This window comes from Heliangelus exortis, chromosome 2, assembly GCF_036169615.1.
Source record: "Heliangelus exortis chromosome 2, bHelExo1.hap1, whole genome shotgun sequence".
NCBI lineage: Eukaryota > Metazoa > Chordata > Aves > Apodiformes > Trochilidae > Heliangelus > Heliangelus exortis.
Window position 1 is genome coordinate 15,336,294 of NC_092423.1, and position 13,909 is coordinate 15,350,202.

The following is a 13,909-nucleotide window of genomic DNA, read 5'->3' on the forward strand; positions in this document are numbered from 1 at the left end:
CTACTTTTCAGGATGAGGGTTACGAATGTGTGAAGCTGTACAAAACCTTGTGGGAGTAATGAAAATAGCAAAGAACTTCAGTATGGTTCTTCTCACAGCATAGGGTCAGAAGCAACTATACCAGAAGTGCTACTGAAAGCTTTTAACTAGCCTGCACTTAAACCTTCAAGGAAAGTTTCACTTATTAGCCTGTTGCAAGGTTCTATTCCTTGTACCTTGCTTCTGGCCATAAATATGTAAAATTAAAAAAAAATTAGCAGTTTTTCCTGGCCCCTGGCAGAAATAGACAACTCTATACATGTTGTCTCTGTGACTGATTCCATTTTAGATGTTTGAAGATAATTCCTTCTCCCAGCCACCTTTGGGTTTTAATGATGCAGCTAAACCTCCCTAAGAGGTAAACACGTATCAAGTGTTTCCTATAGTTTTAAGGTTTCCTACTATAGGAAAAACAGCTTTTCCTGTATCCTTGGACAGAAATTTTTTTATGGAATGGAGAAGCCAGATTGTGCAAGTGGCAAATACAAGTACAGTAAACACTATCATCTTTGTTCATGTTTCACAAAGGATGCCATTGTCAGATCTTATTTCCGTTTTTTTTTTTTTTTATTGGACATCACTGTTGCAATCCTACATCATTTATGTACTTTCCTTTATTGCTCTACACTTCCTACCACCTTCATATGTAGCAGTTTTGCTCACAGAGATGGTCAGAAGCATTAAAGAAATGTGAATGGGGAACATGTGGGGTATACAGGAAAAAAAAAAAATTTCCATCAGCTTTGGTCATTTATGATAACCAGTTGGACAGTGCTGTCTCTGGTACTCAGACACAGAGTACTGAAGAGCCCTCCCACAGAAGCTGCTTTCAGCTTTTGGTCCTAAGTGTGTGTGGATGTGATGAAGGAAGCCACCTCTTGGCTTTCCTTGCTGCAGGATTTTTGCAGTACAATTTGAGAAACAACTGCCTCAGTGAGTATGAAAATCAGTTCAGGGACTTCTTTTGGGCTACCAAGAAAGGGGATGTATGTAGCTCTAGAGGCTTTTTGCTGCACATCTAAATTTGTACTTGTTTGAATTGGTAAGGCATTACAATATTGTCAGATTAAGATTTATATTTTTGGTACCTTGGGATTTATTTTTTTTTCGGTGTTATGGGAGAGCTAAAGCAGAAGGCAACTTAAATGGCTCAAGTAACACAAGCACATTCTGGCAGAACATGATGTCCCTATGCACTAAGATTCTTTGTTTCATAAAGCAAAATTAATGTACTTATATTACAGTGAATTGTATGTAAATATATCCAGAAATAGAAGAAAGTAATCAATCAGCCTTTATTAAATATAAGTAAAATGCAAAGATAGATAAAATGTGAGCGTAAATCAGATGCTTAAGTTTACTTTACTTTCTGGACAGTGTGGACGTTTTAAACATTTACCTGTTAAATGATCTCTATTAGGCAAATATATTGGAATGATTTGTATGGGATTATTTTAATTTGGGATTATTTTAATTCCACATTGCTTTACAATGTCTTCCTTTTCCTTCCTTTTCCTTCCTTTTCCTTCCTTTTCCTTCCTTTTCCTTCCTTTTCCTTCCTTTTCCTTCCTTTTCCTTCCTTTTCCTTCCTTTTCCTTCCTTTTCCTTCCTTTTCCTTCCTTTTCCTTCCTTTTCCTTCCTTTTCCTTCCTTTTCCTTCCTTTTCCTTCCTTTTCCTTCCTTTTCCTTCCTTTTCCTCCCTCCCTCCCTCCCCCTCCCTCTCTTTCTTATCACTTCATAATTTCAAATGAACCGAACATGAGAACTTCAGTGTAGCTGAATATTTGTGCTACTGTAGCTAGTCTGAACTTTGTAGTCAGCTTATGAATAGGTTTATTATACTTACTGTCACATTTTTGTGTTCCTTAGACTTAAATAGTGAATTATCTAATTCAGGGTTGGAGAAAGTGCCTAAAAAATTGTTTTATATCATTCCTGTTGAATAAAGATGACATTGAAGTCCCAGGCCTTCCTAAAAGCACAGTGGCAATTCCTTGGCAAGAAGCTTGGTTGTTGAGGGAACTGGGATGCTTCATTCCCTGATTCAGGATGCTGTGGGATGTGCCTGGTCCTTTCTTTGGTTTGCTTCTGTAAAGAGCCCAACATTCCCTTGTATTCCTTCAGTGTAATGATGTTCTTTTGCATGAGTATGGACAATCTGTTGCTTGTAACTTCACAAAGAGTATAAAGATGAGATTTACTGTTTAAATTTGATTTATTTTTAGCAGCTATTATCAGCAATCCAAATGCTGCTAATGAAAGGGAAGCTTTTGATTTCAAATCTGAAACTCTAGAAAAGCTGAAAAAAGGAGCAACAACTAAAGCAATTTATTTGTAAAGGAGGGAAAGCCATGTTGGATTGGTTGTGTTTTGCAGGCAAGTATTAAATTTGTTCTTTAAGTAGTTGTTCAGTTTTAGGAGTTTTTTGCTTGGTTTGAAATGTTATAAAAGTAAAAAAGTAATGGCCAATTTCAAGGAAAGTGTGTTTTTTGTCTTTTAACTGCTGACATCCTCAGTGCTATATTTTCTCATTTCAAAAAAATAAGCTAAAAGCATTTTTAGGTGGTGGGTAGGGAGGACGTGTTTTCTCCTTGTTTATCCCAGAACTGCTGTCTTATCCGCTGGTGTGCAGTGAACTTTTTTTGAATATTGGCTTTAATTTTGAATGCTTAAGTACTATAATCTGAAAAAAACACATTTGCATAAGGTAACATTAAAATTTAAGGTATCCTCTGAGAAGCTGATCTGTGTGTTGGTAATGAAATGTACCTGAAAGTTTGCTTTTCATTGCACTGAGTTCAAGTGTTCAGAGGCCTGATAGCATATCTGCAGCCTTTCTTGAAAATGTTGACTGTTCATTCATGAATGATTAACAGGTGGTTTTATTTAAAGGCACGTAGCTGCTGCCTACTGTGTCAGTACTGAAAAACCTGTGTGCACAGTCACTTACGTGGAGAATGCTTTCTGTTAATCCGGGAAACTTTGTCCTGCGTGCATTAAACTCTTCTTTTCAATTTCTAATGGTTTACTTCTGGCAATTTTTTCTGTGACACTGGACTTAAATATGCCAGATTTCCAAACTATTAAAATAGAAAAAATTACTGAGCTCAGGGTGAGGTCCTTATATTCATAAAGTTGTCATAGTGCTTATAGGGTGTACAATTTTCATTCAAACTATAGCATCACAGAAATATTTCTGCTTTCTATTTATTCTTTATCACTTTTCTATCCTTAGCTGGAGAAAGCAACCAAATAGTCTGAAATCCATATCAAATAGCAAATGAATGTTGAAATGTTTTGAGTAGAAGGCATTTTGTGTGTGCATGCATGGGCGTGTTGAAGGACATGTTCTTCTGATTCTGATAGCGAGAAGACAAGGAGTCTCTCTTGGTAGATTTAATTCCATGTTTATGAGCTGAAGCTTGGGAGTGAAGTTGTAGCAGAAATTCCTTATGCACTTACAGAGCTGTTTAAGTGTTTAGTATAGATTTATTTTTCCCATAACTGTGTGTGTCTGATTTGGGGAAAAGAGCCATAGAAGGTCTCAGAAACTATTTTAATTTAGGTAATGCTTTATTTATTTGAATTTATACATTGGCAATGAGTAATGGGTTTGGTAAATGAATGAAATACAGTGAAATTAATTTGGGTTTTGTCTTGTAATTCTTAAAGGCTTTTGCTGAGATCCAGTCAGACCTGCCTCTCTGCAGTGCTCTTCCTCCCACGTCATTGGGAAGGGGGAGAGGATTGACCTTCCTGCCAGCAATAACGTAGAAAAATATTTTCAGAACACTTTGAGCTTTACAAAAGCTGCTTTTCTCCTCAATAAATAAGAAATTCTTCCCAAAATCAGCCTCGATAAGGTGCTGTTGACTGAGCATTACTTGTAGACACAACAGCATAACTCATTGCGTGGCTCGAGGTATGAGGAAGTATTATTGTATGCTTACGTGGTTATTTAAAGTAGTTCCTGATAAGAAAATTGTATCCCTCAGATGTACTTATGAGCAAAGTTGTGTGTTGTAGTTAGATTGCTAGTTTTGCATTTTTTTTAATGCTTCACTGAAAGCAGTAACTTACAGCAGGTGCCTTTCAAAAATCTCACAATTCTCCCACCCTCTCCCCTCCCCCTTAGCTCCCTCTTCCACAAGTATCAGAAGAGAGAGCAACAGAGAATGAAAGTAGCCAGAGAGAGGTTGATCTGGCAGGACAGTTGCCTTGTTTGTTGCTCAGAGCAAAAGTTCTGACGTTCCCTTGAAAACCAGATATCAGTATATTGACTATGCAAGTACTAAGCACTTAGAAGAAAAACCCTCATTATGTTTTCATACCATGTTACTGTTTTAAACTTTGCTACTGTACTGCCTGAGCTATGTGGCAGTATGTTGGTGGTGAACTTCCAGTATTAGCTTAGCACAAAACATGCCCTGCAGTTTCATCTGGAGTTTTTCTGGTATAATGCTGAAACCTCAGTGTGAAACCTCTGAGCCATATTCAAATGCCTTGCTTGACAAAATGTTCTAAAAAATGTATCAAGCATTCTGTGTCATAGGCTATTTGGAAAGCAATTGTATTAATATAGAGAACTGTTCATGGCACTTCACTGTCATACTTAAAGCAAAAAAGCAACTGGCAAATGCAGACCAGACAGCAAAGCTTTCTCACTGTCTTGTGTGGAAGAACAATTTTAGGAGGACACATTCAAGTGTTGTGCAAGCCTCCTGTCCCAGCAGTGCTTGGTGCTGCTCCTTTTGCCAGTTCCTTAAAATAGAGGAAGAACCTGAAGGCTTGAGTGTTCCCCAGTGCAGGTGTATGTTCTTGCTTCACATGACAAGCCTGGTTTGCTGGTTTAATGACGGGATGGTTTATGTGGGAATGTGGCTCTGCAGGCCAATGGGGAAGCAACACTGGAAGCTCACAGCCGATTTACTGCCACGGAGCAGTAGGGTAGTGAAGTTTAAAACAGTAACATGATATGAAAGCTTAATGAGGTTGTAGGTCGTTTTTTTTTTTCTGGAGTTGTTCTGGTTATAATACTGAAACCTCAATGTGAAATCTCTGAGTCATGTTCTTTGATGAACAGTAGAAGACTGTTTTTCTACTATCCAAGTCTCCTGTCTCCCCTTCTGGGTGTTTTTTTGTTTTTGTGGTGTGAGGTTTTTTTTGAGGGCTATAGATTGGCTGCCTTTGGTAAAATTGGTCTTGAAAGCACTAATAGGTTAAAGAATGTGACTACGAGTGAAGCCTCACCCTACTTCCGGAGTGATCATCCCAATATCCTAGGGATCCAAGGTTCATCTCTGAAGACAGAATGGGAGAGGGGAGACTTTGTTAGTAGAAAAAACGTCTTTTACTGTTCATCAAATTTTTTATCAGATTTTTTCTCTTTCGCCCCTTTGATTTAGGTAGAGAAGGATACTATTTGGTTCTGGCTCTGATTTTGCCAGTGCTGCAATTTCTCTCCTCCCCCCTCGTGGTTTACCCTAAGACATACTGTACTTGTTATATCTAGTAAGCTGTGTTTTCTCCTTTCAAGGCACACAGAACAAGTTCATGCCCGTTTTAATCTCATTAAGTTCCTCTCTAGCAGTTTCCCCTTCTGGTCGTGGATATTGCCCATATTAGGTTCTAGCTATGGTGCAATCAGTTTATATCTGATTGTGTGGTACAATGTACTGCCTTGCCTGAGCAAACCCCAATAAGTTATGATCAGATGTGGCCTAGATTTAATGTTTAAAAGTGTATTATAAAAGATCTTTTATATACTGCAATATGTTATTTTTTTCCTGTGAAAGAATGGTGTGACATGCACAAGGACCTGCCTCCAGCAAAGTTTCTGACTTGAAACCAAGCAGGGGGAAGGTATGGTATAAATTAGATGATTCCTTTCTTTGGAGTGCCTAAATAATGCCCCCTAAAACACGGAGATGGCAATGCATTACCAGGAAACTAATTTGGTTTAATAACAATCTGCTTTCATAATCATATGATCACAGCTCTCCTGAAAGCACATGTTTTTATATTCTGCATGGTGTGTTTTATATACCTGTATTATACTTTAAAAAGTTGACCATCTGAAAAGTCTGTTCTTCCTAAACACTTTAGTGGCTTGTTTGAAAGTACTCACACTTTCAGTGTGTGCCCTGGACTTCCAGATACACTTCTGCTGGCCTTTGTTAGCAAACTATTACTAATGAGAAATAATCATTAGTGCATTTGTCTTTGTGTAGGTATTTGTTGTTCTACTTGTGTATATGTGTATGAATGAAACCAGGGAGAAAATCTTACCCATTTATTTTCTGTAACGAGTGGTAATCAGAACACTCAGTGATACTGCCTAAAATATTTTTTTTACATAAGCATCTGTTTGGAAAGGTGTACAGGTAAAGCATCCTGGTGTTTTCCAGAGTTTTAGTCACAACACTGTGCTCATCTTTCTGACTGAACTGTATGTTTGGATTTTATTGGGAAGGCAAAAGAACTGCTTTACATTTACCATCATCTGTATCAGCAGTGAGAGGGAAAGGTTGGGGAACCATCCTTGCCTAACAAATGATATCTCATAAATGCTACATTTTGTCTCGAAAAAGACCAAGTTACTTACAGATCCTGACCAATACTTGAATTGTAAAGCTGAATTTTTTCAGCACGGCAAGCATATAATTATTTTGATGATTCCAGTGTATTTCAAATCCACTGTGAAACATAATTGTCATCTGGAGAAATACTGAAAAATTGTTTCAGTATTAAATAAATATAGTTTGTAGTTTGTGATATTTACCTTACAGTTAACAATCTGATGTTTTCATGTCCCAATATCTTGTGGCTGTCCTTTGTACTTTTGTACTTAAAAAAAAAGGGAGTTTGTTGGTTTGTTCTACTGTGTAATATATTCTGATCTGTAAGAGCATTCTAAAATTCATTTGCTCTTTAACAATACATTTCTTCTCTCAATAGCCAACTACTCCACCAAGCCAAGGGAGGCCTGATTCACCAGTTTATGCTAATTTACAAGAATTGAAAATATCTCAGTCTGCACTTCCACCACTACCTACAAGTGCTCCGGTTCAAATAAATGGGGAATGGGAAACGCATAAGGATACAACAGGACGCTGTTATTACTACAACAGAGGATCACAGGAACGAACCTGGAAACCTCCGCGGTGGGCCCGAGATGCAAGCATTAATAAAGGGGATTCCCAGAGCCATGCAGATCATGAGGTAGTTCCTTCTGAGACCACAAGCAATGACATTGTAATGCCTATGAATGCTGTTTTGCTATGGAATTTGTTATTGCTGAGCTTCGAGGTGTCAAGGAGTTTCTTCTGTATTTTTGGGCATGGTATGAAGTTTCAACAGTTTAGCCTGTCAGTCTCTTTTTGGGTACAAGAATGTGTACATGAACTGGTACAAGAGCAGTAAGTTGTAAAAATACCTTACAGTCCCTCAGCAGATAGTGCTGCTTTTCTCTTAAAAGTAAAGGAGAAATAAGGTGTTTTGAAACTCATAGGACTATAAATGACAGTAAAATAAGACTATCATCGTATCCTCTCTGACATGGAGTGTGTTCTCTTTCTTGGTGTACTTGGCACATTCCTGGGGGAGAAGGTGGGGAAAAGGAGCGTGAACAATGCTTCTAGAAGCAGGATTTATGGGGATGCTTTGAAAAAAACCAAGGAGAATTATTTATTTTTATTACTATCAGTTAAATACACAGTAGAACAAAGGCAGGGTTATGCAGGTGTTTGCTACTGCTCGGTTAATTATGTGGCAGTAAACTTAATAGAGATGCTTTTCTTATAGAGAACTATTTTTGTAGGGGTGTTTTGTATGGAGGAATTATGATGGATATAGAGAACTCCAAAGTTCTGGAGTCAAAATCAGACTTGTTTGAGCTGTACAGCACCTCCCATCTGCATCAAAAGTGCTGACACGATTGAAGCTTCTATCAAATTACACTGATTTCTGATTTTGTACTTAGATTTATATTTACTATTAATGCATATTTTTCACCATGCAAACCTGCTGCTTTTGCAAAACCTTTTGCCAAAGTTTCGCCATAGGTCTTGGTTCACTTTCTGTGAAGTTTCCTATGCTAAGAGATGATTTGTAATAACATTTGAGGTGCAGGTGTATTTTGTGGAGCTGTTCACTAGAGAGAGATGGGTAGTGGTATGTGTTTATCTGAACTGTGGTGGTTCAGATAGAGCAAAGGAATAATTTGTAGATGGATATTACTATTTAAATATGCTTAAAATAATGCTCTTGTATTCAAAGACAATACTCAGGTTAATCAGTTTCCTGGCTGAAAGAAAAAGCAAACATTTATCAAGAAATCTTCCATATATTTCACTTTTATATACTCTTTTCAAACATGTATAACTTAGGTGGATTTCTTACTGAGCTATTGTGTTGTTTAGTTTTAAAATTTAGTTGCGGACTGCTAAAAAATTTAAGGTTGTTGAAAGTCCTGTTGTAGAAGCCTCTTTCAGGGCCATTACTGCCAGAAACAGGAGAGAAAAGAAAAAGGGCCCCTTTTATTGCATTTGGCAGTGGCCTTCATAGCAGCCATGACATCCGCAAGCATTTAAAGAGACAAATTTTCTTGTCACAGACTGGTGGCAGAAACAGGTAAACTGGTGAAATGTTTGTGGCTCTCACTTTGGTATGTTTGATGATGGACTATTAGTTTCTCACTGGCTGTCATTTTGCTGAATAAGACTCTGGGTTAGTCTGGATAAGACCATTGCTTTTTTGAGTAGTAACTCTCTCCTTGTAGTAAGTGTAACAATTTCTGTTGTCATTGTTCTTCCTTCTTTTCATGGAAGGACTTCTAATAATTGTTTCCCCCTCTGCAAATGAGTTTTCCCCATATCTCTGTACCACAACTTCAGCACACGGTTGCATGTTCAGAAAGCTTGATTTTTAAATTTTTTTTTTTCCTCATAACTTATTTCAACTTGCTGCTTCTGTTTATTTCTGATGTTTGAAGTATTGCAGATAGACCTTCAGACAACTTTATTTGTCCAGGTTTCAGTCTTTGTAAGGCAAATGAAAGGTGCATGTTTTGATTAATTTTCAACTAGACACAAGTTTGTTTTCAGTATTCCTCAAGTAATTTGTGTCTTCTCTGACTCAGTTATCAAAGTTTGAATGCAGATATATTGCAATCCACTTTCCAGCAGCTGTGTTGATTCTGAAGCTGTTGGGTGTGGTGTGTTTTTTTTTTTTTTGGTTTGGTTTGTTTTTTTTGGTTTTTTTTTTTTTTTTTTGTTTTGTTTGTTTGTTTGTTTGTTGTTTTTCCCCTTCTATTCTGCACTTGGGAAGTGTTCTTCACATTCCACTGTTCATGTTCACCATTTAATTTGACCTCTGAGTACTTAAAGCATAATTCCTTGAGGCTGAGATCCGAGGCGAGGATACAATGAAATATAGTACATATCAAATTTTGTCTGGTTATGAAGACTTTAAGCAAATATGTCTTAATAATTAGTAAGTCCAGATATAATTAATTGAATTGAAGTTAAGTTGGCTTTTACATAGTAGTCTGTTTTTCTCATTTCCTTCAGATTTTGTAGTAAAAGATCATATGCAGGAAAGTTAAGTGCTAGTTGTAGCTCTAGTGATATGTCCTCAGAGGAGCTTGCATTAGCAAAAGAGAAGGGTGACATAAAAATGAGAACTGTGTGTTGTGTAATGTGTTAGAACATGAAATAAATTACAGACGGTCATAGAACTTTGATTAGGAAGTGGAATTTTATTGAATAATTAAAAGCAGGCGGAATTGCACCTGGTTTATCAAAGAAGCTGGTAACAGATGGCACAAAGATAACAGTTGTAAGTTATGGTAGTTATTTGGGTGGGTTGGGGGAATCAGTGAGTTACAATTGGTAGAGTCTCTGGGAAATTGAATAAGATTTTTGAATTACAGATAAAATTTATCAGGTAGTAACTTTCTATATATATTAGAGGAAGATGTAATAGTCACTGGGAGAAATTTGTCAGATAGTAAAGTGGTTTAATTAAAGTGGATTGTAAAAGGAAGTAGATGTCATATCAGAAAATGGCATCAGGATTTCACTTAAATTGAAAACTACATTCCCTGTTTTTTTTTTTTTTGTTTTTTTTTTTTTGCTTGTTTGGTTGTTTTAGAATAAAGAAAGGGTAATGGAGGTGTGCTAGCTTCTCGCATTAGTCAGTATTCTTTCTCACTATGATGTTTTTAGAAGCAGCAGTAACTTCCAAAAATAGACTGGTAAAGGGAGAGAAGAGAGACAGTAATTGTTCCTCTTTTTTATTAATTGCAGCGTGATGAACTGATCTCTCTTCTCAAGAGTTTTCCATGTAAATGGAAAAAAGCCATGACAGTAGAAGCAATGATGTGGAGCACCCTTTCTGTATTTCCCTTTAGTGTCTCAGCACAGGTCTTACAAGGTGTAAGGTTGGGCAGCTGTCCCTTTACAGTGGCTTTACTTAAATGTGGTTTAGTAATCAGGGAGGGGACTGGGATAAAAGCATGGACGATAACTAAAAAGTGTCCAGACAGTTAATACTGACGAGGTGTTAAAAGTTAAATTGCAAGTTGCTGAACATGGTTTGGCCAGTGTTCTCTAACTCCTGTTAATGCAGCTTTAGCAGTTGTTGGTACCAGCCGAGGGAGAGGGAGTAAGTTGAGTTGTGAAGCAAAACTCTTGAGCTGTTACAGAGATTTAAGTCTAGGTATGCAAAAGCCATATGCCTACATTGGATGCACATGAAATTAGTTAAACCTTTAAACATCAGGACTACTGTTTATATGGGTGTCTTACAGATGAAGACATTAACAAAGACATAATTAAGTAATTGTTTCTGAAAACCAGTGTTTTTTCTAGGATAATTTTCATTTTTAAGTCTTCTGTTTGGTTTTACTGTGTATGGTGTTTCCTCAGTGTCAGGAGTTGCATGGAACAGACAAATAGAAATGCATTATGTTTATTTGGTCATAATTCCTGTTAATAGTAATAATAAAAATGTCCGAAGTCTACTACTTTAGTTACATAAATGTCAATGCATTTAATATTAACCATATGGTGTATACACACCATATGTGTATACAATATATCTATCTTATAAAACAGTAGTTCAAATGAGGCCAACAGCACTTGATTATCAACTTCTCAGTTTTAATTCTTCGTGTCATTCCACATGCAAGAGGGGTAGCATTGTTTTAGCTCCTAGTTTAGGTGCTTGCTTTCTGTAAATCGTAAAAGGTACTTAGATTTTTCATATTACTTTATTAATGAGCCTGAAAATTTCTCATGGCTTACGGTGCTGTGCTTGGTGAGATGGCTTGTGTCAGCACAGGGAGTTGTTTTCTACTGCACAACTAATAAAATACTGAGAAGGGTAACACCAAAATCCTTCGTAATAATAATTTCCCAGTATCACTAAACGTGCCTCTAAAAACTCTGACTTTTAGAAATCTGCTAGTTTTAGATAGCTGGATATTTTATAGGTAGGATTTAAGTCTTTCAGGAGAGATCTTTTTCTCATTTGAAACCCAAAATCTGCCTTTCTTGTGCTTTAAAATTTTCCTTAAAACCCTTGCACTGTGCTATTGAACTTCAGTCAGTATTTGACTGTCCATTTCTGTAGGAAGGATGTGTTCCAGTGTAAATGTTATGCCTTCTACTAACCAAGGATCCAAGATAGTGTGAAAGAAAATCTGCTCTGAATTCCCCAAAAGACTGTGGTGTAGAGCTATTGTAGTGGGAGATGAAGACAGGAAGGGTTGTGGTTTTTTGTTGATTTTTTGTTTTTGTTTGGTTGTTTTTTTATGCATGGAGTAGGTGATGCCTTGAATAGGAACTCACATTAGCAAGGAGATGAACAAGGTGTACTAAGGAGTGGAAATTGTCTGGTGTGTGTGTGCAAAATATTTTTTCTACTTTACATGTCAAACTTGTTTGTTACAGTATAATTCATGTCTGCCCTGAGAAATTAATTGTACACCTCAGGCAGCTGTGCCTGCAGTTGGTAGAAAGACTTGGTTTGGGATTGCTCATTATTACACATGATAGAGTTGGAAGGAGCAGAGTGGAAATTCATAATATAGGATGCATTGCACAAGCACTGTAAAGTGCTGGGACTGGAGATTCAAGTTATCATTAACAGTTGTTGTTTTTCCAGATATTATTTGGGAAAGAAAGAAATGGATTTAGTTATGAAAGTTGGGATGTTGCCAGAGAACCAATATAGCAGGTTTCCTGAGCTTTTTTGGGTGATGCAGATTATTAAAGCTAACTTGCTTCATCATTTGATAGTGTAAATCCATGGGAATAAAACTTTGATTTGCAAAGCCATTGCAGTTGAAATTTGAGTTGCTGAAATCTGGTGTGGTAGAATTAAAAATGTTGCATCAATACAAACCAGTTATTCTGAAAATATTTTAAGCAGCCTAGCACGTGTCAAATATTTCTGTACTGTAAATGTGCATCTCTTATTCTCTGATGTAAGATTTATGTGAACTCCCTGCAATCGATTGCTATTCTCTTTCCAGTCAAATAATCTTTGATCTTTCAGATTTTAAAGTGCTTTCATTCTCAAAACTGCCTTGTATGTTTCTGACTACTTGTAGCATCTTTCATCAGAAGAAAACGACCACAGTTCTTGTTACAGCCAGTCAGATAGTCAGTATGGTTCTCCTCCAAAGGGTTGGTCAGAAGAGTTGGATGAACATGGTCAAACCTTATATACCAATGACTATACTAATGAAAAGGTACTTTTTCCTTCTTCTCATCACATTCTAAATCTTCTCCACTATTTCACTGTTAGAACTGCAGATTTCATTTCTAGAAGTGAAAAGCATTCCTCAGCAGTATCTTCTTTTTTTTAAATGTGCACAAAACTTTAGCAACTGAATGGACTTTTTAATTTTCTTATGTATGTTCTTTACTATTAAGAAAAAATGTTTTCTTATTTCCAGTCAAGTATTAAATTATATTAAATGACTATATAATGCATAATTTTTTTTCCAGTTCTGCCCTTTCCCTATCCTCTTGATTATACTTCCGGAATGAACTTTATACCAACCATCTGTTCTTGTCTACTTAGGCTGTCCAGATAGGATAGCTTCAAACTGAAAATAATGCTGCTTTATCAGTTTCATCTGTTATTTTGTTAGAGATTTTCAGTATTGCATTCAGTTATAGAGAAAGTTCTCAATTAAACCACAGCTGTATCAGCAGAGTTATGTTCTGTGCTAAATATCTATTTGCTACTGACAACTAATTGTAATTCTGGGCAAGGCATAAAAAATTCTCCCATGTAGGATAAATGGCAGTATTTGTTTATATTTGTGAACCAGTTCATTTTTCTGATTGTTCATTAAAGTTGAATATTTTTTTTTAACTTCAAAATCTTTTCATTGAAACAGTAGTTTGTTTACTGTATTGTAGCACCACCTCTTTTCCAGTTCATATGTGCAAGTGTTTTTTGAAAGAACTTTTTATAGACTTGTCTTCTACATCAGTTTGGAATTTTTATCCTGCTTAATCTATTTCTACTGAACATCTGTAGAGCACATACCTATGTTTTGGCAAATATGAAAACATTTTTTTTAAATTGCACTGGGACTGATGGAAAACATCAGTTTATTTGAAGGCAAGCTTGTAAATTCTGCTTGACCCAAGAGTCTTGCTGTGAATGTTTCTGTGCATATTTTTGTGCAATGCTCTTGTAGAATTTTGCTCATTACAATTGTTTCATTTCTTCATATCTAGTCACAGTTGTCTTTGGTTGTGAGATTTGTGTCTGTAGGAGTTACAGAAATTATGTATTATCTTCTTCGTGATTTATTTAGGAACTTTATCTCATGTTCCTGTTGATATTTT

At 36.5% G+C, this 13,909-nt stretch overlaps 1 protein-coding gene across 10 annotated transcripts in view; it reads left to right on the forward strand.

Annotated features, from left to right (window-relative positions):
- ARHGAP12 (Rho GTPase activating protein 12) overlaps nt 1-13,909 on the forward strand; it is a 73,085-nt gene that overhangs the window by 23,348 nt on the left and 35,828 nt on the right. For 4 of the 10 annotated variants that reach the window (XM_071734865.1, XM_071734866.1, XM_071734867.1 and 1 more), the window contains exons 3-4: nt 6,996-7,259; nt 12,655-12,795. The exons of 3 other annotated variants lie outside the window; for them this stretch is intronic. In XM_071734865.1, coding sequence (XP_071590966.1) covers nt 6,996-7,259; nt 12,655-12,795 — 405 coding nt within the window. The remainder of the gene's footprint in view (nt 1-6,995; nt 7,260-12,654; nt 12,796-13,909) is intronic. 3 more of the 10 variants (XM_071734868.1, XM_071734869.1, XM_071734872.1) reach the window with 1 other exon arrangement.